The 26,099-nt window shown below is 31.4% G+C and overlaps 1 protein-coding gene across 1 annotated transcript; it reads right to left on the bottom strand.

Moving 5' to 3' along the window:
* Positions 1–7,860: 7,860 nt before the first annotated feature.
* On the bottom strand, positions 7,861–15,244 carry LOC7485279 (very-long-chain aldehyde decarbonylase CER3). The gene is made up of 11 exons (XM_002308394.4): positions 14,835–15,244; positions 14,481–14,701; positions 14,122–14,357; positions 13,795–14,014; positions 12,282–12,409; positions 11,583–11,842; positions 11,368–11,475; positions 10,496–10,702; positions 10,164–10,274; positions 9,016–9,189; positions 7,861–8,293 (listed from the first exon to the last, which is right to left on the bottom strand). The coding sequence occupies exons 1-11, from the start codon at positions 14,883–14,885 to the stop codon at positions 8,108–8,110; spliced, it is 1,902 nt and encodes a 633-aa protein (XP_002308430.4). The 5' UTR covers positions 14,886–15,244; the 3' UTR covers positions 7,861–8,107.
* Between the last annotated feature and the right edge of the window lie 10,855 nt (positions 15,245–26,099).

Raw genomic sequence — 26,099 nt, forward strand, 5'->3', positions numbered from 1 at the left:
TGCACTGTGGACCACACTGTAGAGATAGAGTGTTTGCACTATGGATGACACTATAACACCTAGGGGTGTTGTCTTTTCTGTTTATTAGTCAAAAAGTGTTGCTGAATCTGGCTTTCAGCCGGACCTACCGATCTTGGATCTGGCTGGGCCGCCAAATATTTCTAATTTTATTTTTTTTGCCTTTTTAGATTTGTTTTATTTTTTCTTATTTAAATTTTTTTATGCTGTAAAGAGAAAATAAATTGATGAGACCTTTTATATATTGTACAAAAATTGGGTGATGATAGGTTTTTTTTCATTTGAGGTTGGGTTGAATTTTCTTATTAAAACATGTTTGTTTTTGCGTTTCAAAAATACTTTAAAAAAATTGATTTTTTTTATTTTTTTCTTTATTTCAAATTAATATTTTTTGATGTTTTTGTATAATTTTGATGTGATAATATAAAAAATAAAATTTTAAAAAAGTACTATGAACATAGACTCATTGCACTATGGACCACATTATAGATATAGAGTGTTTGCACTATGGATGACACTATAGCACCTGATGGGTGTTGTCTTTTCTGTTTATTATTCAAAAAGTGTTGTTGGGCCCGGCTTTCAGCCAGACCCATCGATCTTGAGTCTGGCTGGGCCTCCAGATATTTCTAATTTTATTTTTTTGCCTCTTTAGATTTTTTTTTCTTTTCTCTTATTTAATTTTTTTTTCATACGGTAAAGAAGAAATAAATTGATGAGACTTATTTTATACTATACAAAAGTTGGGTGATGATAATTGTTTTTCATTTAAGGTTGGGTTGAATTTCCTTATTAAAGCATGTCTGTGTTTGCCTTTAAAAAATATTTTAAAAAAATTGAATTTTTTTTTCTTTCATTCAAATTAATATTTTTTGATGTTTTGGTATTATTTTGATGTGATAATATAAAAAAAAATTTAAAAAAATTATTTCAATATATTTTTTTAAAAAATAACCATTACGTAATAATATTGTCGCACCCGACATCGCGGCAGCCCTAAAAATAAATCTTGATTGATGGAAAAAAAAGATATATGGCATCTTGTTCTTTTAAGAAAATGTCTTATTTAAGGAGTCGCCACCTAGTATTATGGTCATTAGGAACCCTAACTGGTCAACAGAGATTCTATGGTACGGGACTGGTTACGTAAAAGGAAAGATATTATCACCCCTTAAACGTTCTGCTTGAGGCAGACTGCATTGCTGATTTTAGTCATAAATTGCTAAACATTTATTAGCTTATGCTATGATGATTTGTTTATAATATTCCTGACTCTGGCGCCAGTGAATATTTGATCTCAAATAATTCAAACTCTGGCGTTGGTAAAAATTCCACTACGAATAATTCCAACTCTGGCGTTGGTAAAAATTCATAACTAAAAAAAAATCATTAAAATCATTTTTTTTATTCCGGTATCAGTGAATAAAATCAATAAAAACACATTTATTTTCTTATTTATAATGTATGCAATTTCTATTTCTATTTTTTTTTATCTTTTTTTATATTTTTTTATTTTTTGGGGCTGGGTCCAGCTCAGCCCATGGAGGCTGGGCTGGACCCAGCCAGCCCAGCCCGGTCACTGGCCCAAGCTAGTGACCCGGCTGGGCAACATGAAGCACGCGTGAACTAAATCACGCCTGCATGAGCAGGTAAAGGAAGTGAATTAAAATGAAAAGCGGGGAAAGAGAAGCTCACTTACCTGGTTGTGGAAACACCAAAGACAGTAGCAACAATGGTTCGGTGGCTTTCCTCTGCTTTTGTTTTTCTTTCTTTTGCTCTGCTTTTTTTGTTTCCCAGTGTTCTTCCCTCCTGCTCCTTCGTCTCCGTCCCCTCAGTGTTTGTTCGTCCCTTCTCAAGCCATAACAGCAGTGGCTGCTAAAAATGGAGTTTTTGGAGCTGCCACCGAAGAAATCGAGAGCGTCCCCTTTTGTTTTTCACTACTGTTCGTTATTTACCTCTGTTTTCTCTTTAATCTCCCTTCTGTGATCTCTCTGTTTTTCCTCCCCGATTGCGTTCTGTGCGTCTGTCCGTCTGCTCAGGGGGTGGTGCAACCGGAGACGAGGCTGGTGTTCGTGTGTTAGCTGGCCAATGCTTCTCTCCGTTTCTGTCACGTGTTCTTCTCCAGTTTTTCCCTGCTTTTTTTTCCTCTCTCTCCCCCTGTGACCTTTCGTTCTCAATGCCGTTTCTTCTAACCATTGATTGCAGGTGTAATGGTGGCGGTGGGCTTTCGTTGAAGAAGATGAACAGCGCATCCCCACAGACGGCGCCGTTTCGGTTTGAATGATTATTTGCGTTTTGGCCCTTGAAGTTTTAAAAGTTTTGTAATGAAGCCCCTAGTTAAATTGTAATTAGACCCCTGCATTTCGGAGCCTTTTACAAGTTAGTCCTTGGACTTTAATCGGTTGCAATTGTGCCCCCAATTAACCCCAAACTTTAGTATTTCTTCAATTAAGTCCCTGATTTCATTAATTAAATTAATTCCAAGCTCAATTAAGTCTCAAAACTTATCAATTCTCCAATTAAGCCCTTGATTTGATTAATTAAATTAATTCCAAGCTCAATTAAGTCTCAAAACTTATCAATTCTCCAATTAAACTCTTGATTTGATTAATGAAATTAATTCCAAAGTTTAATTAAATTTCAAAACTTCCAATCATGTTGCCCTTAACCCAAATTTTAATTTATTCTTCATTTTTTATTTGTTTTTCATCATTATTTCTCATTTTTTTATTATCATTTTTTCAGTAAATAAAATAATAGTAATAATAATAATAAAATAAAATGGTCAAAAATTGGGTTATGACAAATATAATAGCTAGCATATTGGTCCGCGCTCCGCAGCGGGTTAATAACAATTTTTTTAAAATGTAAAAATACTTGACTTGAGTTAAAAGCAAGAAATGTATTTGCACCATCACCATCTTCAAATAAAGTATTTTCTACAGTAGCACTGTCGCACGTGTGCGGCGTCGCAACAATCGTCCAGCCTTAATGTATTGAGTGGTATCTAGCAAACATGGGGAGACAAGGAATTCTTGTCTCTTATCAGTGGAAAAATGGAATTGGAGTTGCCACCTAGTATTTTGGTCACTAGGAACCCTAACTGGTCTCAGAGATCGGGTATGGAGACTGGTTGTATAAAGAGAAGGTATTAGCACCCCAAATACGCCTTACCTAAGGTAAGCTGCATTGTTTAATTGTCTGATAAAAATCTAAGGTCTTGTCATGGTTTTTAATTGTTGGTCTGTCTACGGTTTAAGAAAAGTTCTCCTTGGTAAGGAGATTCTTATATTATCGGGTAAAACCTAGCCGTTCTATGTCAACTAAAGAAACTAATTTTAATATTAGGAGTATATCTTACGTGTAAGTTCATAATCCCATATATTAAAAGAAAACAAAATAATTTTTTGGGAATTTTTGAAATATTTTCCTAGTTCTCATGACTTTAATAAATTGGTTATTAAAGCCAAAATGCATGCCAAAACATTTTGTTTTTTAATTTGTTTTGTATAAAAATACAAGATGATTTTTTTAGCTTTGAGAGATTTGGCCGTATGCATGAAAACAAAAATATTTTTTTGTTTTTTTAATGTTCCATCGTTTTGACGAAAACCGGGTATTTTAAAACTGGATTTGTATCTTTACGATATAAAAATACAAATCAATATTAAGCGAAATTCAGTATAAAAATACACGGGAAAATCACAAATTTTTGGAAAATATTTTTTTGAAAGTTTTGTTTTTGGATTGGGCCGAACCCGACCCAATCATTTTGGGTTGGGCCGGTGCTTTCCGGCCCCAAAAACAGAAAGCAAACAGTGGAGAGTGAATTAATTCACTCTCCACTATTCATTTTGCATAACAGTGGAGGTCAAGCAACGAAGGAGAAGAAGGAAGAAGAGAGAGGCGGGGGAACTGACCTGCGGTGGCTGCTGTGGAGGCTCACGATGGTGCTCACTGGTGGCGGTGGTTCCAGGCGGCGCTGTTACTGTTTCTTTTTTTTTTTCCTTCCTTGTGCAGAGGCACCGGCCTCTGTTTTTCCTCCCCGTCTTCTTCGGTTTGTTCCTCTCCTTTTCACTTCCTATCCTTCGTTCTCTCTCTCTTTCTGATCTCTTATCTCTCTCTCTCTATTCTTTCCCTGTTCTTTTTCCTTGTTTGTCTCCATTCTGTTTGGTTTCTCTCCTTTCTTCTTTCTCTCTATCCGCCTCTGTTTTTTTTTCTTTTTTCCGGTAACTCAAACCCTTCTAATCTGTTTTTCTTTTCTTCTTCTTTTTTCTTCCCCCCCTCCCTTCATCTCTCTCCCCTGGTATTTATAAGGAGGAAAAGGGGAAGAGAGGGCTACTACTCCTGTACAATCATGGCACAGGGGTAGGGGGTGGCCAGGCGGCCACTGGGCCACCCACAGGGGCTTGTCCCCTCTGTTTTTTCGTCTAGTGGTAGGCCATGGGTTCGGGTTCGGGCATGTAGGGTGTTTTGTCGGGTTTTTTTGGGTATTGGGAAAGAGAGAGAGAGAGGAGAAAAGCAGGGGACAAATGCTTCTTCTTCCCCTGTTCTCTGCGCGTCCAGTGAAATGCATGAAACGACGCCGTTTTTCCCAAAATGCACCGTTTCATTTAAATGAAAACTAGCGCCAAAACGCATAAGATTCAAAATCAGGTCTTTAATTTTCGCGCCTTTTCATTTTGGTCCTTGGTTTTTGATTTCTTCAATCAAGTCCCTAATTGGCCATCAGACTTCAATATTTATGCAATTCAGCCCTTGATTTGACCAAATCAACTCTAAAAAATTATAATTCAACCTCAGAACTTTAATTTCTTCCAATTAAAGCCCAAATTGACTTAAAAATCAATTTTTCTTGCAAATAAACCATCCATAAATTCAATTAAACCTTCAATAAAATATAATTGAGTCCATAAACATCTGATTTTGGGTTTTTCTTCCTAAAAATGAATTTCCTTCATCAACAGGGCTCACACCAGTAAACAAAATACTGTCAAATTTCAATCTTTGTATTTTTTAACCTCTTTAACCAAATTCTAGCCATTTTCAGGGTGCTCTGACATCCTCTTCTCACTGCTTATTATTATTATTATTATTATTATTATTATTATTATTATTATTATTATTATTTATTTTCTTTTAGTTCGAGTATTTTTTTTGATTTTTTGGTAGAGAAAAAAAGTGAATTTGGGGAATAACCAAAAAATAAGTTATGATAAGCACCATGAATAGCGCATAGCAAAGACCCAATACACCAACAACTAATTTTTTTCCCTTTAATTTTTTTCCTTTTAAGATATTTCCAATTTTGTTTTTTTCCCTCTTTAAATTTTTTTTTCTTTTCTCTTATTGATTTTTTTTTTCATATTGTAAAGAGGAAATAAATTGATGTGATTTTTTTTTATATTGTACAAAAGTTGGGTGATGATAATATTTTGTCATTTTAGGTTGGGTTGAATTTTCTTATTAAAACATGTTTGTTTTTGCGTTTTAAAAATGCTTTTAAAAAATTTTGAAATTTTATTGTTTTTTTTCTTTACTTCAAATTATTATTTTTTGATGTTTTTGTATTATTTTAATATGATGACAAACTCAAGAAGCCATACCCAAGAATATTAGGTCTGTCGCCACAGCCACACAAAATGATATTAGATCTAGTTTCGCAGCCACACCCAACCAGCTAGACCCAAGGCTATTAGGCCTGATTGTACTGCTTGATCCAAGACACTAAAAATCATACTTTATATTTTTTTACATTTAAAAAAAAATTATTATTGACCTGCGCGGAGCGGGGCTAATATACTAATAGAGATAAAACCTCCACTGGAAGAAGAATAAGAAAATGGTAGGGTTCCTAGCTACTCTCATTAAAGAATCTTTGGTCTGACACATATGTCACAATATATCGCATTTGAATTGCGACTTGAAACCACTTTCGTTTGTTACAATTAAATTTTAATATTGATGGAAGTAGGGCCTCTATAAATTAAGATTGTCTGTGCGTGAGGTATATAGTTCAACTGGTCAGGTTCTATATTTTTTTATAAACAAGATATGACGTGGCTAAATATTATTTATGTGGACCACGCTTCATTACATATTGGATAAATGTTTTTAGTAAAAAATAAAAAATAAATATGCAAGTTTTTCTATTTTTTTTAAAAAATTAATTATAAATCAAAAAGCTTATGACGACTATTTGTGTCATTAAATGCAAAAAACAAAGCGCTAACGTGTTTATTCAACTCGTCTAACTGCAGGTTGAATAATTTTTTTTTCAACGCAAAAGAATTAATGTGTAGGTGTTATTAATGTGTTTTTTTACATCAAGTAAAGAATATAACCGTGAATCACAAAGTTGACGCTTACATATAATAAAATATAATAAAGATCATATGCACTAATAAAAATATTAGTGCATATGATCTTTATTATATTTTCTAAAATAATGTCATTTTAGGTTGGGTTGAATTTTCTTATTAAAACATGTTTGTTTTTGCGTTTTAAAAATGCTTTTAAAAAATTTTGAAATTTTATTGTTTTTTTTCTTTACTTCAAATTATTTTTTTTGATGTTTTTGTATTATTTTAATATGATGACAAACTCAAGAAGCCAGACCCAAGAATATTAGGTCTGTCGCCACAGCCACACAAAATGATATTAGATCTAGTTTCGCAGCCACACCCAACCAGCTAGACCCAAGGCTATTAGGCCTGATTGTACTGCTTGATCCAAGACACTAAAAATCATACTTTATATTTTTTTACATTTTAAAAAAAATTATTATTGACCTGCGCGGAGCGGGGCTAATATACTAATAGAGATAAAACCTCCACTGGAAGAAGAATAAGAAAATGGTAGGGTTCCTAGCTACTCTCATTAAAGAATCTTTGGTCTGATATATATGTCACAATATATCGCATTTGAATTGCGACTTGAAACCACTTTCGTTTGTTACAATTAAATTTTAATATTGATGGAAGTAGGGTCTCTATAAATTAAGATTGTCTGTGCGTGAGGTATATAGTTCAACTGGTCAGGTTCTATATTTTTTTATAAACAAGATATGACGTGGCTAAATATTATTTATGTGGACCACGCTTCATTACATATTGGATAAATTTTTTTAGTAAAAAATAAAAAATAAATATGCAAGTTTTTCTATTTTTTTTAAAAAATTAATTATAAATCAAAAAGCTTATGACGACTATTTGTGTCATTAAATGCAAAAAACAAAGCGCTAACGTGTTTATTCAACTCGTCTAACTGCAGGTTGAATAATTTTTTTTTCAACACAAAAGAATTAATGTGTAGGTGTTATTAATGTGTTTTTTTACATCAAGTAAAGAATATAACCGTGAATCACAAAATTGACGCTTACATATAATAAAATATAATAAAGATAATATGCACTAATAAAAATATTTAAGATCTCAAGCTACTTTTATTTTTTGTCTCTTTAGATTTTTTTTATTTTCTCTTATTGATTTTTTTTCATATTGTAAAGAGAAAATAAATTGATGGGATTTTTTTTTATATTGTACAAAAGTTGGGTGATAATAACTTTTTTTTCATTTCAAGTTGAGTTGAATTTCGTTATTAACATGTTTGTTTTTGCGTTTCAAAAATGTTTTTAAAAAAGTTTAAATTTTATTATTATTTTTTTTTTTACTTCAAATTAATATTTTTTTTATGTTTTTGTATTATTTTGATGAGATAACAAACCTAAAAAGCCAGATCCAAGACTATTGAGTCTGTCTACACATCCAGATTCAAAACACTTAAAATCACACTTTATATTTTTTTATATTTAAAATAAAAATTATTATTTACTGACTGAAAAACACCAACAATAAACTAGAATATATAAAACCTCCACTAAAAGAAGAATAAGATAATGGTAGGGTTTCTGGCCACTCTCATTGAAGAATCTGTGGTCTGACACATATATATGTCACAATATATATCGCATTTGAATTGCGACTTGAAACCACTTTTATTTGTTACAATTAAATTTTAATATAAAGAAAACAAAGGAATATTTCTTGCTGCGACCAAATCCTTTGTTTCTTCGTAAGAAGGCATGCATTCACATTGAATTTTGTCTGGTGACAACATTGGAGACCGGTTTCAATCCATGCTTCAATGCAGCATTCCAAACCAGATCGATTCTGTCAACATCAATGGCCCCAACTTCATGGTGAGCCCAGCCTTCTAGCAGGTGAACCACACCGCCTGCATGGCATGCGTGGACTACTCCTCTGTCCATGGTGTACTGTTAAAACACCCACCAAAACAAACATATACTAGTTAATCCATACAGGAACACATAACCAGGGGTGAATAAAAAGATTAAAAAACTACTTAAATTGAAAAAATTAAAATAATAATAATAAAAAACTCAAACCATAAAAAAAACCGATTAGAATATTAAAAAAACTGATTGGTTCGGTTTCATAAGCCTGAAACTAAAAAATCAAACCGAACCAAACTGAAATTAATAACCGAGCCAAAACGGAAAAAACCGAGCTAAACCGGAAAAACCGAGCTAAAGAAAAAAAACCGAGCCAATCGGTTGGGTTTCTGTTTTTTCTTTAACATAACCGAACCGAAACCGGTCAGTTTAAACCGATTTCAGTTTTTTTTTTAAATTTGATTTGGTTAATTTTTAGATAAAAACCAAATTGAATAGAAAATAATCATCCCTACAGATAACTCACTTTTAGCAAGTTAGCTCATCGTCACATGTTTTTCTTTACGAGTTTTTTCAATCCAGAGACAATCAACATGGAATCCTGTTTTAACTCAAAATTTATATTTTACGAGTTTCTTCTTCTTCTTCTATTTTTAATTCCTTTAGATCTATAGTGATCAGTAATTAAGAAAGTATTTAGAAGAATATTAGTGATTATTTTTTATTAGAAGAATATTATTTTTTTGCGTATATTTTTAAAACCTTGAACATCGTGTCAATAAAAAATGGAAGAAGGATTTTACCTCGCAATTTCCAAGCCCTTGAACATCAACAGGTAGTCTCATGGCAGCAAGATCACCGTATGTGCAGTCTCTTCTGAAGGACAAAATGGGGGGCACCACAAATTGATGGAAATGTGTCCCTGTCGGGGCCCAACTTTGCTCCCCTGGTGTGATCCACTTCCCCACGATCCAGGTCTACCATTGGTTCCAATACGACCCCGTCACATTCAAAATTCACAAATAATATTTTGAACAAATAGAACAACCCAATTCAATTCATAGTATTCCTATTAGTTACGTGAGATATTTTTATTTTTTATAAAAAAATTGTATATAATAAATAAAAATATCATTAATATCTAAAAATAAAACTTGAAAAATCAAGAAATAATTATAGATTAAGATATTTAATCTTGAAAGATGAGATATTTACTTGGTTATTGTTGCTTAATTTATTTATTAAAATAAATTTTTTAATTTAAGCAAATGATAATAAAAATAAAAATACAAATCAAATTGATCGAATCAAATAAAAGGATAAAAAACATCATGCAAGGCTGCATATATTAAAAATATTATCTGAAAATAATATTTTTTATTTTAAAAAATAAAGTTCATCCATACAAAAGATTAAAAAAAATTATAAATGAATAAAAAAACTCTTCAAATTTAAATGCATAACTAAAAATATAATTGTCATTTAAAAGAGACTCTTCAAACAAAATAAAAAAGAAAAAAAGTACTAATTTAAATATAAATTAAAAAAATTAGAGAAAAAACTATAAAAAAATTATTAATTAAAAAAATAAAATAAAAACAATTGGAGTAAAAAAACAAAAGTTAGGCGCTGCTAGGTTGACAAGCCAGGCTAGCCCACCTGGCTCATTTTATCTGGACCCACGAGCAAGCCTGCCTTGATAAGCCCCCGTGATTGGACCCTTCGTTAATTTTGCTTGCAATTGAGTAAATGATATATTGTTTGTCTTAATTTTTTTTTTTAAATCAGACGACATGTTATTCAATTTGTCAAGATTTTAGTTATTATTATGGCTAAAAAATCAAAATTTAAGTTTGTTTTATCCAAAAACTTATATTTCAATCTATTTTTAACATAAAACACTTATAAAATACCGTAAACCTAACGAAATCATAGTTTTTGGGCACAGTACCTTGCAACCACGAGCTGCTTGGTACTTGGTGACTTGGACCAGATAGCTTTGATATTCAAGTGGGGCCTCCTTTTGAACTTTTTGAAATCTCTCTTTTGACGAAGTCAGCATCTGCAGTATTAATTTTCACCAATAAAATCAAAGATGGATGCATACCTTAATATAACCCAAGAAATAAAGATGAATTATGTGCACATATCTATTTCATCAGAAGACTGAGGAGACATTATATAGTTCTTGAGTTTAAGCGTTTATTTATTGAGTTTTGTTAAGCAGAATGAAAAGTCAAGCATGATACTCTGTCTGATAAAGATTGATGTAGCAACACTGACCAGGACTCTTACTCTCCTTTGGCAAAGGTAGAGGGCAATTGCTCTTCCAAGTTTGGAAGTTGCTCCTGTTAAGAACACTTCTTTCACATCCTCACGGATTTCATTGAGAATCACTGCAGCAGTTAAGGTATTTCCATGAACAACTCGGACTTTAAGGTTTGGATGCTTGTTCACAAACAGCGTACCACCACCATTCAGAGCTTCATTCTGCATAATATTTTTGGGGAAAAAGTTGCTTTTAACTTGAATAAATTATATACAGTTCAATTTTGGCATTGAGTTATCATCTATAGTGAACACCCCTCAATTTAGAACGCAAACAGTAACAAATATCACTAATGGGTCCTGATGAGCTTGAGAATCTTTCAACACCTGCAGTTTATTATAAGAAAAGGTTCTTTTTGACAAAATAGTTCTATTTCAAGAAAATTAGGACAGGGAAAAAATCTATAAAAGATACTAATACAGTTCTTCTCCTCAGAAAGATTCTGCTTACCATATCTATTTCAGACATGGTAACTAGCTACTCTAATTTCAGACCACTTAATCTGAACTCTTAGGAGAGGATCATTACGCACAGTATGTTTCCAAAATAATTAAAACAAATAAATAAATCTTCAAGTTTAATGGACACCATTAGGCACTGCATTAACGGGACTGAAAAAAGTTCAAAAAAGTGATAGGTCCCATTCCAGTATGTATTGTTTTATTGCAGAACATGGTTGATGTCTAGTATTATTTCCTTCAACCACCACTGTCAGAAAGCACCAAAACTACGACTTTTGTGTTTTTTTTTTCTTTTATTTTGATCAGAACAAGTGCAATGTGGCAACTGGCAAGGACAAAATTTATAGCACAAGTACAGTACCAACCTTGTTCAATGCAGCGAGGCTAATGACCTTGACCCCGAGCCTGTTAGCCCTAAGAATGGCCTGTTCTATGTGCTTATTGATACCCTCTTTAGCAAATGGCAAGAAATACTGCAAAAACAAAACTATTAGTTAATGCATAATAAATTTCCTAGCTAGCTTCAACAATATGTGTTATAGCAAGAAAATGCAAGGCCAAAAACTTGAAGAAAATTAACCTGAAAGCCGAATCTTGGAACACTCCATGTTTCATGCAACCTGCCTCTGAGATTATAGAAAGAGATCAAGAAGGTCTTAGACCATGCCCACATCATAAGCATAACAATAAATGCCGGAGGCCAGCAAGCCAGCAAAAAAAGCCTTGTCGTATAAGGCATTGAAGCAAAAGATCGTATAAAAAATGGGGCATGTATTGAAGATGTTATATCCACCACATGAGCTAAGAAAACGAAATCAGGTATTTTCCTCCTGTATTTTCCTGCATGACCGCAAATCATTAGTCAAAATGTCTAGATTTGTTTATGCTTCAACTCTGAGAAAAAAAAAAGGAAAAAAAAATGTAAGAATTAAGAAAAAAGAAGAAGATGATTTGCTGTGTATATTAAAACAGTCCATAAATTATATATGATCAGATTGGCAAAAGGAGGCAAATCAGCTTTTCCCAAAATAACTTAAATGGGGCACTGTTCAGTTTTACAGACTCTGATTAATAAAAGTCTTTAAATTCTACAATTTCCATAACCAAGTGCCTTCCACAAAATCGTTGTCACCGTGCCTGTGCCTGTGCGCCACCGTCTACAACACTTTGAGGTGTATTTTTTGGCGAGAGGATTCCATCAAATTTATGGAGGCGTGTGGTTAACATTGCTCATGGCAACAGATACCCAATAATGGCATTACTATTGTTTCGGGGTTACCTGCATTCGTGCTTGTTTTCTTGTGTAGTTCCCACGAGTTACTATTAAGTGTCTTCCATATTGCATCAAAGAATGGCATAAACAGGCAGAAGTTGGTGCCCATGTCTGTGTGGTGGAGGCTGTGGTATCTGTATCACCACCAAACAAGTTATCACTCATCAATATAAGAATATTTTCAGAAAAAAAAAATTTTGTTCAAATAATAACACCTATATTTCGGGATTTTGTCTAAAAAATGAAGATATTTGGGTTGGATGGAGTAATTGGACATTGCACTTATTTTCTCACCCTTCCGTACTCTTTCGCCATGCCACTGATTGGCACACATGGAATGACATGAACGTATGCAAAGATACGGGACAATGTGTTTTTTTTTTGTTTTGTTAGAAACGAGATATGACGTGGCTAAATATTTTTTCTGTGAACATACGTGTTGGATAAATTTTTTTAGTAAAAAATAAAAAAATACATATGTAAGTTTTTTTAATTTTTTTTAAAATATTAATTATAAATCAAAAAACGTATGACAATTATTTGTGTTAATAAATACAAAAAATAAAATGTGTCATACAATTTAGTATTTTACTTAATTTATATTTTGATTTGTCTTTGATATTAAGGAAAGTTCATCTATAATATTGATATTATTTAACTTGAATTGACCCAATTAAAGTTGGATAATATGAATATTTAGATGACAGTAGATAAGAAATCAAAGAAATGGATATCATAGGTTGGTTGGCGAGTTGGGGTTCTTAAAACCTGATCAACTCGATCCAACTAATATGCCCTATATTTTTTTTGTTTTATATTTAATAATTTTTGGATTAAGCATTTATTTTTGTTTTATTTAGAAATGTTTCGACTCCATGATTATTGTTAGTAGGGCTATTAGATTTCATTAACGTAATAAAAAATGATTTGTCTATGTGATAGATGGAATGAGGGAGGTAACTTGGATTTAATGGTGACATAAAATATGAAAATTAGACCTTTATTCGGGGTGTTATGATATCTACAATGCATGTTGTAAGTTTTTTTTTTAAATACAGACCCATAAAAATTAATAATGTAAACTCAACCATGAATATATGTAATATTCACATAAACTTTAGCTCAACCCGATATATCTTATAACTCACTCGGGTTCAAATGAAAAATTAAATGGGTCAGATTTATAATTTGTAAAATATCAAAAATTAAATTTGATATAATTATAAACTCAAACCCGACCCAACTATATCCATAAATACTCTTATTATTTTAACCAGAAAACTATATACATTAATTGATAAATTAAGAGAAATCATAGTTAAGCACAATTAATTCAAAAACAATAAGTAATAGATCGAAGCCTAGGTAAACACGATATTATGGTATTTAATATAACATACCAGAGAGAGAGAGAATAAAAAAACAAAAACAAAAAACCATATATATGTTATGGCATCTCCGCGAAAGTGTGAGAGCAAATATTAGTACTTTTAAATGAATAGCAAATATTAGTACTTACGTTGGAGTGTAGAGAAGATATCTAAGAGAGGGAAGAGTGTCAAACAATTGATGAGGAACAACTTCCACATTGCAATGCCCCAGGCATCTAAGAAAATCGAACATCAAGAGATACCCATAAATCATGATTCTTGATCCATTTCCCAGCATACAAGACCCAATTATTGGAAGTCCAATGACTGTGGTTAGAGCCAGATGCTCCAAAAATGTTGCAGTTGCACCTGCATTACAAAAGATTAAATATCTTCATTATCAAGTAAAAAAAAATGAAGTTGGAGGAGGAGAAATTCTGTCCACATGCATATGTGAATATTTGCTTTGTTTTTACCTGTAAAAGGGTGCAGTACTGGAGAAGAGTGGTGGATTGAATGGTACTGATTAAAGAGATAGCTTTCATGAAAGCATCTATGCACCCAGTAGTATAGGGGCTCTGAAATCCCCACATGGAGTGACAAAATGGTAATAAAACCTTTTGCGTTCCATAGAGGAACATTTTCAATAAATGGGGGGTCGATGTAACATGCCATGGATGCAATGAGAGCTTGAAGAAGTATGAAGTTATCCCTGCAAAAATAACCAACAAAAAGAGAAGCAGCTATCATTATGAATATGCCAAATCTAAATGATTAATATAAAAAGAACCCTCCTGTTTGAAACACAGATAAGAAGAGAAGCTTAGTTATATACCAATCCCACTCTTTGTCTATCTGCTTGAAATCATAGCCATGTTGATTAATCCGGCGATTACGTGTCAGGAAAAGCATGGTAACGTAACTACTCCACAGTTGATGAAGAGATGATCTAGCAACACATATAATCAATATGTGGAGGCACCAATCATCCTTGAAGGAACCCTCTAGAATCCTCGTAGACAGCACTTTTGCAAGAAGAGGTCCATATAACAGATACTTCATACAAAAGACACATGAGGGAGAAAAGAAGCATATCAACAAACTAAAAAAAATACATACATTTGGAATACCTAATAAAATTCTTGAGCAAAAGAAATGGTTGATCAAGGACATGTGAAAGTTCCTATACCTTATAAATGCCCAAGTTCTCCCAAGGCCAGGCTGACAAAGCCGCTACCATTTTCCCCGTAAAGCAATTGACCTTCAACGGTTTTCGTTTATTTCTTCTTTAGTTTCTAAAGTAGTATATATATCTCTCTTTTGCTGCTGTAAGCAGCTTAATTTATCTTGTCGGAAAAGAAAAGGGTATAAATCCCAATAATTATAGCCCCAGGTATAGCAAGCTAGCTACACCACAAATGAAGAAAAAACACAAGTCCCAGATGAAGCACCGGCCCCTTCCCTTAAAGACGAGTTTAGGAGAGGGGGGGAGATTAAAGAAGGGAGTATCAAGTTTCTTGTCTTTCTCTCTTTGAATTTCTCTTCAAGACTCAACTAATGTTGTTTATCTATCACTTGTAACTGCGAAATCTGTATGCATTCACGTGCTTATATAGCCTGAATGAAAGGCCAAAGATACAGTTGAAGTTCTTAATCAATCTTCATTACTAGCTACTTACACATTCATATTTCTGTCACAACCAGGCGGCCGCCAATCCTTACCGAAAGATGAGAATTCAACGTGTTCTCATTGCCTCTCCTCCCTTGTGATTTGGCACACAGCTGGAGGGATGGCCTGACCGTACTGGATATTAATAACTCATGTGGTTGGGGAGTGGGGTAATTCAGCTCACGGTTGGGGCCAAATTCGTAATTATATCAAAATATTGCGGGTGGTTATGACGTTACATTAATATTTGTTGTCTTGACTATTGAGTATAACTATCAAACCCGACTTCGGATTGACTCGGTTAAGAGGTCGAGTCTCGGGTTTTATGAGTTAATCCAAAAAAATTTTAAAAAAATTAAAAATTTCATATTTTATATGAATTTTTTTAAAAAAAAATCAATGTAAATATAGGCTATACATATTGTAAATAATGAAGTTTAAAAGAATATTTTAAAAAGTTTTTTATCCCACATTAAAAAAACATAACTTTTTTCTTGTAAACATAGAGTATATATATGAAAGGGCTTCAAATTCCACATTGAAAAGATATTATGTTATTCTTTTAAGTTGAAGTATTTAAACAAAAAAAACTTTTATCCTATATTATAAAAACATAATTTTTTTACATTGGAAGTGTGAAAAAACTCTTCTGTTTTAGCTTATTTTTTATTATTATAAACTGTAAAATAAACTTTATGCATTTATAATTTTTTTAAATAAAAAAAATAAAATAATTATTTAAATGGATTGAAATAAAACCCTCCATGTAGCTTAGACAATTAATCAAGTTATTGGCTATAATTCTACTTAATGGATGGGCGTATGAAAAAATCAAAATATATACACTTATTATATATATTCATTCATATTGCTTTGGACATGAATGATTAAATAAATCATCACTGTCTCTTCACCCCCCCTCTCTATATGAAAGGAAAACAAAAAATAAAAATAAAAATTCAGAGCTAAGCGAGAGAATTCATCTATTTTTGAAAAAAGATTTACGAAAAAAAATCGATTCTGGACCATCAGATCCCACCTTCACTGGTGATCACCATGTCCTCAGCAACCACTACTCGATCCCTTCCTCTCCTCGCCTTCATTTCCCTCCTTCTCCTCTCTCCCGCTCTTGCCTTCTATGCAGATCACAGGGTAAATGAAAGATTTGATAGCTCAAACCCTATTTGCTCTGTTTTGTTTTGTTTTGACTCAGGTGTACTCTCCTGACTCAATCGTAACTCGCAGATCTCGTTATTTAGGTTTTAAGTGTTTCGTTCCTGAGTTTGACTCGGATTTGTTAGTTTTTGCGGGATTAAAATGTTAGGTTGATTGGTGTTCATGGATGGAGTTTTGATTTCGCAAATGACAGTTTATGCATTACAAACGCCGGGTCTCGTCCGGGTTTGCCCGGGTCGCACGGGTCATAGGTCGACCGGGTCTTACCGGTTTTTTACATTCACTGGTCTTTCTCTTAGCCCAGACCGGTCCAGCCATCGGGTCGACCGGTTCCCAGGTCGACCCACCGGTCCGGGTTTAATAACTATGCTCTTGAGAATAGACACTAACCTCTAAAATAAGACACCCTCTTGTTACAAATGAACGCAACATGCCCAAATTAACGTGGTTTGTTGAATTAAAAAACTCTCGAAAACTAAACACAATAAAAATTGATATAATATTAAAATTTTAAATTTTATTCAATTAACAAAAATTAATTACAAAGCATGTTTCACTTAAATAGTGTTTTTTAAGGTTTATTTTCTTATCTTGATCTCATTATTTGGGTTACGGGTTTGACGAGTTAACTCAAGTTTTTTTTAGTTGATTTTTTTTCTTCAATTTCATCATTTAACATTTGGTTGTTTTGGAAATAAGCTTCATAATTTTTTTGGTTTGTTTTCTATAAGGTTATTTGGGTCTCATTACTGAGTAACGTGTTTGGAGAGTTAACCCTGGTTAACTTAGGTATTTTTTTTACTTTCTGTTTAATTGATTTTTTTTTTTAGTTTTCTCAACATAGGGTTGATTGATAATTGACATTCATAATTTATTTCAATTTTTTTTCTATGGAGTTATTCTAGTCATATGACCTGGATTGCAAGTTTCGGCAGGTTAACCTGGGTTGACTCAAGTTGTTAGTGTTTTGGTCTTTTTTTAATTGATTTTTTTTAATTTCATCCTTCAACACTGGATTGATTGAGAATTAGGTTTTATAATTTTTTTAATTTACTTTCTATGGAGTTATCTCGGTCACATGATCCAGGTTGCAGATTTGGTAGGTTAACTCGGGTTGACCTAGGTCCATCCAATATATTTTTGTATCAATATTTAAAAAAAAATATCATCTTGAAATCTTTTTAGTCAAACTATATTTTTAATGGTTGTTCGTTTATTTTTGGATCCATGAAGTTGATCGGGTCACATCAAATCAGCCTCCACTCGTTTAAATTTTTTTTTTTTTACTAGAGAACATGTTAGCAACACTTATATATTTTTTATGTAAAACAAAACTAATCTAACCCGCATTATAAACCCTCAGGCCAAAAAAATGATAAATTAGTGGTAAATAGGGTAAAAAGAAGAAAATGGTAGATTAAAAGGGAGAATCGCCATAATGTGCAATAAAAATCTGTAGTAAATCAACTTAAATTTCAAATTAAATAAAATAATAAAATCAATACGCAAAGGTAACTAATGATTTAGTAAATTTCCGACTGGGTTAAATAATCATTTTAAAAGGAGAAATTTTTATAAATTGAGATGAAAATGGTTAGAAAATAATAATAAAAATGGAGTGGAATTTTAAATAAAGTAATGTATGCTTTTACACACAAGTAATAATTACCCACCAGTATAAACCACGTGTAGATTTGCGCTATTTCAACTAAAAGTGGTGAAAACTTTAGGGGGAAATTTTATTATGATTATGAATGGGAGTCTTCAGTGAATTATTTTGAAAATCATGATAAATTAATTAATGAAACAATAAGCAAATTATTTATTGTCTAGTTTTACGATATTAATCATAACTCTCAATATAACCATCAGATCAGACTGAAATTTTACAAGGAGTTTCATGACATATTTTTCTAACTTGGGTTAAGATAGTGCGCTTTGTACACTTATATTTGTTTCTCCAAGTGCGCTTTTGAGCCCTTATCACTAAGATATTGTGCTTTCTAGTCATATCTTTTCCTTCCGAGTGCATGCTTTTGGGCCCTCACTTTTAAAAGATTGACCATTTCTTGATTTGGTATGTCCACTACCTCATTTTTTTTTTCTTCTTTACAAGCTTACTATATAAAGTCTTTTATGAGACTTTTTGTCGTAAGCATTGTAAAGAGACGAACAACTGTCATAACCTATTTTTTGGTTATTCTCCAAAGTCTACCCGTAAAAAAATAAAAAATAATAGCAAGAAGATTGACAATTTTGAAAAAGTAGGCTGAGGAGGATTTCAAATGTATATAAAAAAATCATGCTGGAGTTTTGGATGGAATTATGAGCTTAATCATACATCATTGTACCTAAAACTAGAGAGAAAATGTAGATTTAAGGTCAAAGTAAATGATTTTTGGACGAATCTACATAAAAATTTAGTCTAGGGACATAATTATATTTATAATATGCCAATTTGATTTAATCATGTGCCAAACTAAAAGTTTAATTATTTTTAAGAATTAATTTGGATCAAATTAAAGGATTTAATTAAGTATAAGGACTTAATTATACTTTAAATGGGTCAAATTAACTTTATTAGGGACTTAATTGGTCATAAATTAATTTTGGGGGTCCAATTTGGGCTTAATTGAGAAGATTTGAATTTTAGAGGACAAAACTGAATTTTTACAAAGTTAATTGATTCAAATCATGAGTAAAATTGTAAGAAAATCAAAGTTTTGGAGTCAATTAAGGGCTAAATTGAAGAAATTCATAGTCAATAATCTTTTTGAAAGAGACGCCGAACTCTGAGGATTTAATTGGCTGAAATCAGTGATGAAATTAAAGATAATAGAAAGTTTAATGATTAATTAGGAGCTAAATTGAAGAAATTCAAAACTAAAAACCACAATAAAAAACAATAAAATTTGAGGTTGATATTAAAATTTAATAGGGAAAAAATTGAAAAAAAAAACTTTAGATCCATATATTTTTATATAAATCAAACCAGTATCTATGAGTTTTCTCACATGGATTACGTGCCCCGACCACTCGGATTAATTTTTTAAAAATTGTTTTATGAGCTAAAATAATAGACTAAACTGCACCGGATCCCTTTAATAATTGATCAAAATATCGTTAGATTCTGAATTAAAATTTCATGTCAACAGTTCCTATACTAATTTTTCAGAGCTAAAGTGATTATCCATTTTTTTTATTTTCATTTTATTTTAAAAAAATAAAGTTACATTAAATAATTTTTTAATAATTTTTTAATAAGAGCACATGACTTTCACTCACCAATTCAGTTAGAATTTGGATAGAGAACTAAATTTTTAATCTAGAGTTTAATGCAGTGAATTTTAGTGAATTGCAGTGAATTTTACCGACGGAAATATTCCCTCGATATATACTGAGGGAATTATAGTTGGAAAAAAATAATTAAAACAAAACCAAAAAATACGATGATGTGTCATTTATACCAACATAATTTATTCCGTCAGTAAAATCTATTAGTAATATCGTTGGTAAACTGTTAACATTATTTATCATATCAATTACAAAGGAAATCACCAACAGAAAATTTTGTTGGTATTTTCCAGTGAGCTCTAGAATTGTTCACTTCCCAATTGCACTGTTAATTACTGTTTTTTACAGACATAATCACCGACGGATTGAAAAGTCATCGGTGTTATTTGGCGGGTTTTTGAAAAATTTTGATTAAATTAAAAATTTAAATTAAATATTATAGACAATTTGAAAAGTCGTTAGTGATATTTGGCGGTTTCTGAAAATTTTTTATTAAATTGAAAATTAAAAATTAAATATTATAGATGGAATCACCAACGAAATGATTTAAAATATTAATATTTAATTATCCCTAATTTCATAACAGACGAACCTCCTTTCTTCTTCTTCTTCTTCTTCTTCTTCTTCTTCTTCTTCTTCTTCCCCATATGTAAAAAAATCAACATCCCTTTCTTTCTCTTTTCTTTTCTTCTTTTCTTAACTCTTTTTCTTTTTCTTCATACTCAGGTATGTCTTTTTCTCCTTTCTTCTTTTCTCTTCTTAGTTTTTTTTTTTAATTAATATACTTTAGGAATTTGTTTTTTTTTTCTCTTCTTAGCTTCACATGCAACTACATTAAGGTAAGATTTTTTTTCTTTTTTTTTTCGTGTTTTTTTCCACTATATATTTTTTTTATTTTTAAATATTTTTGTTTTTAATAATTGTTTGAATGTTGTTGTAGGATTTTTTTTCTTCATATGAGATCAATTTTTAGTTGATTTATTTATAGAATTTTTAGCAATCGCAACTTCATTTTTTTCATATGAATTTTTTTTAGTTGAATTATTTTTTGTGTTATTTATTTGTTGTAAATTTGTTTGAGTTGATTTTCTTCTTATTTTTTCCAAGCAACTTAATTAGTTTTGAGTATTATAAAGTGTTGATTTATATTAATTTAATTATTTACAGAATGAATCGGGCAATTTTTTTTCGCGCTTTTTATCCGTCAGTAAATCCATCGGTAATAATATATTTTTTTTATTACCAATAAACTTACCGACTGACAAAAAATTACCAATGAAAGATTCATCAATGGAGCATTTCCGTCTATAATTCTGTTGATAAATTAATTATCAAAAAATAATAATATAAATACTGATAAAAAATTCTATCAGCAAATATAAAGATCTGTGGTAATGTTTGTACAAATTAGCTAAACTAGTAAAACACCTTGAGTGCAAGGAGAAGGAGAAGAGAAGCAGGAGCAAGGTCAGGCAAACAAGCCAAAGACGGCAGCTCAAAACTGACGGAAGCACCTAAAGAAAGCATGCATGAAAAAAGCAAAAAACAATAAACGGTGGAATCTAAAGATATATAATAGCCATAGCCCTCCTATATATGATGGTACGTATTGAACAAAAAAACAGAGTAGATCATCACACACGATCACACGCATATGAAAAGCCCAACATATCCTAAAGTGCAACTATTCTAAATTCAGCAGCACAAAGACACTGAGATACCAATATTTGGACCTAAGGGCTCACATATTTTGTGGGAGCAAAACAAAACCATAGAAGCAACACAAGTCCATTAGTCTAGCGACCTATGATCTGCAGCAAATTCATGAAGAAGACTACACGTACCCACTTGGAGTGAACATGATGAGCTTCCTACTCTTGCATGATTCATCCATGAATGTGAATGGATATTTAGGGTGACTTGTGATTGTGTAGTCTTGTCTGTATTACGTACCATTTTTTACCATCTCCTCCAGTACAGACTACAGAGTTTGCTGCCACTAGCTAGGGTGCGGAGCCGAAGTTGTTGTCTTGCAGCGCTCCCATGTCATTCTCATAAACCAAATATTTAAAGCCAACTTGTCATCATACCACTTTAATTAAGGCTATCTAGCTAACATCTCTAGTTATCTGGAGCAAAACTTTTGCTCCAATTTCTGGACTATTAACTAATGTCGATGCATGAACTTATACCCAGCAGCTTCTTATGTACTAAGTTCAGTTCTCTTCGTCGATTTCTATGTCAGCAAGCACCAGGAAAATAGAAGACCAGAACCCAAGGAGAGAGAATGAACAAAAAAGGCAGCCCTTAATTAAGTCTCATGAGCTTTCTTAATATAATAACCTAAGATATTTGCTTTGAGATTTATCATGTGAATTTTGATCTCCTTACGTAACAAGACCAACTGGTCGAGAGAAAAAGTTACGACGGTGACACATCAACCCATTAGAAACGACTACAGCGACGGGTAAATAGATCAATCAAAATGCCGGGCGCTAGCAATTAAAATAGAAGTAGTGACACATCAACCCATTAGAAACGACTAAAGCGACAGACAAGGACGACCAGGAATTTTTTCTATTCTTGGCTATTAAATAAATGTATAAATTTTTTTAAGATAAATTATTAACTTATGAACATAAATTTTTAACGTTAATAATAAAGTTTTAATTCAAATATACTACCTAAAATATTAAAAAATAAATTTAAAAGTATATAAAATTAAAGTGAAAGTAAAAATAAACTCACTATTGAAGTTACATTATTCGATATTTTGTGGAATGTAATTCATTTATAATCGAATCTGAATCGATATTGTAACAACCCCTCAACCGGGATAAAATAACAATCTCATGTCAACTGAAAAACAAAGTAATTAAATTTTTTTCCTCTCTCAATTCCTCCTTCCTCAATTCTTTCTTAAATTAGTATTTTATAAGTTGGACTTTGTAAATTTACAAGGTTATTCTCTCACTTTTCTTTTTTTTTTCTTAGGATTTTTTTTTAATGTTTTTCCCTTACTTTTCTCTCTTTCTCTCTCGCCTTTTCTTTTCTTTCTTTTTCTATTTTGATTTTGCCCAGTCAGCAACATATAAAAGGAAAGAAGAACTGATTTGTTTTATTTTTTAATGGCAAATAACCATTTTACCCTTAATGAGTCGTTTTGCTTTTATTTGACGGTCTTCTTTTTTGTTAGTACTACCAAACTCTGTTCATCCTAAAATTTTAATCAGATTTTATTCAATATATTTTAAGATCCCTCGTAAAATTTCAGCTCAATCTGATTGTCGAATTGAAAATTACACCCAATAACGTAAAACTGGTCAAATTGTGATTTTTTATCAAATTTCTGAATTTCTTCAAAAATTCTGAAATTTAAACTCAAGCTAAAGCATCATATTAGAAGGTTCTATGCAAATTTTCAGAATTTTTTGATATCCCAATCAAGAATTATAAATATTTTTATATAAAACTAGTTAAAAAATATTGATAAAATCTTGACCTTAGCTAGAACTCACCTGAGCCTATACATGCCTCCGCCCGTGGCGACGGATCAATAGATCAATCAAAATGCCGGGCGCTAGCAAATCAAATAGAAGCAGTGACACATCAACCCATTAGAAACGACTACAAGTGATCACAGGTGTAGGAGAAAGAGCAGGCAATGCCAGCAACAAGTTTAGTGTTGAATTTTTGAATTTATCTTATAATTGTGCGCTCATAGTCAGGTATAGAAAAGAAGAAAAATTGGAAATTCAAATTGTAAGGGTAATTTTTGACAATTTCTCGGTTTTTTGATAAGTAGAAATTTTGTTTTCATTAGGGAGAGAAATTTGATAAGGCAAGTCAACTTTCTCTGTTTTTAATATCAAAACTGAAAAAAATATATATTTTTTCTTAAGGTAGTGTTTGTTTCCCAAAAATTGGTTTGCGGAAAACCACTTTCCAAACTTTTCTGTATTTGTTTGCTATTAGGAAAGTTGGTCAACGGAAAACACTTTTCAGTCAATGGAAAATTTGGCTTGATTTTCAGGAAAGTATTTTCCTTTTATTTTGGGCGGAAAACACTTTCCAGAAATTGTGAAAAATTTAGAAATGTCATATTATTTGTTGATTATATTAAATTTGGTGCTCAAACTTTTGATTGCTATATATATTTTGTTTTGAATACTTATTTTTCAATTTCATCCCTTATAATTTAATTTTTATATTAATTTTGGTCTTTATTTTTATAATTGTTATTTGCATTTCCCTTATCATTTTTTAATTGAAATTTTTTATCTATCAAATTTGGTTCTCATTCTTTTGATTGTTACTTATTTTATTTGAAATAATTTATGAAATGTTAATTATTATTATTTTAATTTCTTCATCTTTTTATTTTTTTATTTTTTAGATTTGATCTTTATTATTTTGATTATTATTTATTTTATTTGAGATAATTTATGAAATTTTATTTTTTTTCAATTTCATTCCCATTCAACTTTTTAATTTGTAAGATTTGTTTCTCATTATTTTAATAAACTTGAAAAAAATAAAATATTAATAAGTTATTTTCCAGCTCATTTTTCATGACATAACCAAACACTGGAAAATGTTTTTCAACATATTTTCTATTACACTACCAAATATTGAAAAATAATTCAATTTCCCGAAATTCACTTTCCCGGAATTCACTTTCCAAAATGAAATTACTTTCCAGCAAACAAACGGGGCCTAAGAGATAACAAACATATATATATATATATATATATATATATATATATATATATATATATATATATATAAAGCCATAGAGCTATGGGTGAAAAGAGATCCATCCTCACACCAAAAGCGCTTCATCAATATTGCTTAATAGTAAAGGATTCTTGAAGAGATGAATATTGTTTCGACTCTTATAGTCATGGGAAATCGTTGGTTATTTTTTTGGTTGACACGTAAAACAATTTAGTTTCATTCCTGGTGAATTTTATAGGTGCTTAAAAGATATGTCTAATCAACTTCATGCTTCTGCTTATAAATATGTATTATTCTTCATTAGTATATATCAAAGCCTATATTGAATTGTTTTCGTATTTATATATAAAAAATATTAATATTTGTGATGTATTTTGGATGTGCTTGCTTGAAAAATTGACTTAAAGTTATTTTAATGTTGATCCTGAATTTTCTTATCTGTACACTACTAAAAAATTAGAAAAAGTAATGAAAAATATTCTATCATTGTTTACCAATGAAAATTGCAACGAAAAGTTTTTGTTAGTAATTTTTTATGGAAATGATGATGTAATAACCGTCAGCATTTCTAACATGTCAAGTTACTGATAGAATTTCCTTTGGTGGTTCGAAAAGGACTTAAAGCCAACAATTCTTTCTTCCCCTATTTCTTCTACTTCTACTTCTTCAATTCAATTCAAACCCTAAGCCTAATTTCTTTAAATTTCTGATAGCCCCCCTCTAAAAATCTGGCCATCCAACATGCTGGCCTCGACGCAACCTCCCTCCCTTCATTTCCTTTCTTGTTAAGCCGAAGTTGGGTATGGGGTTGAGGCTTGTCAGCGAGGAAATTCCTCTAAAAGTTTTGGTGCTTTGTATTTTTATCCTAGATACATGTAAAGTAGTTTATATTGGTCATGGATATCATTTTCTATTGCTAGAGTGTTAATTTAACTCTAAACATTCCCAAAGTCAATAAAGGTGAATTATATCAAGCTAAGTTTTCTTTATTTTGATAATCATGTTGACTAGTGTTGCCTTGCATATATTGCTGATATATTGCTAATGTAAAAATTTCTTTCTGGGTTTAATAAGTTTATTAATATTTGCATCTCCTAAATAGGACACAACTAGTTCTAAAATTCAGATTGCTACGTGGGCGTGCCTTTTTTTTCAAAAGTTTTTATCATTTTCTATGTGTGTGTCTCTATGTTAATAACTTTGTTCGAACATGCTTTTGTAATTGCAATAATAAATAGGTCTATTTTATGAAGATTATTAACTTTATGAATGAATTCTATTAAGAGAAGCGATTTGAATTTTAGTTGAGAATGAATGAAACTCTATTTAGCATCTATTGATAAGTTTCTATGTTGCAGTTCAATTTATGAGTTTGAATATAATTGGTTTCTTATTGTTGTTCAAGATTTGGGGCAGTGTGAAGCAAAAAGGTGCATAAAGCGCAAGCTTGCTAGACTTGGTTTATTGAAAGAAAGTTTCTGCTGGCCTAATCTTGTTTTTCTTTCTATGTTTCAGTAACTATATTTTCCCTTTGTGTGTCTGTAAATTGATTTGTGTTTACCAAACTATTTATAGCTT

The sequence above is a fragment of the Populus trichocarpa genome, chromosome 6, assembly GCF_000002775.5.
Source record: "Populus trichocarpa isolate Nisqually-1 chromosome 6, P.trichocarpa_v4.1, whole genome shotgun sequence".
NCBI classification, from domain to species: Eukaryota; Viridiplantae; Streptophyta; class Magnoliopsida; order Malpighiales; family Salicaceae; genus Populus; species Populus trichocarpa.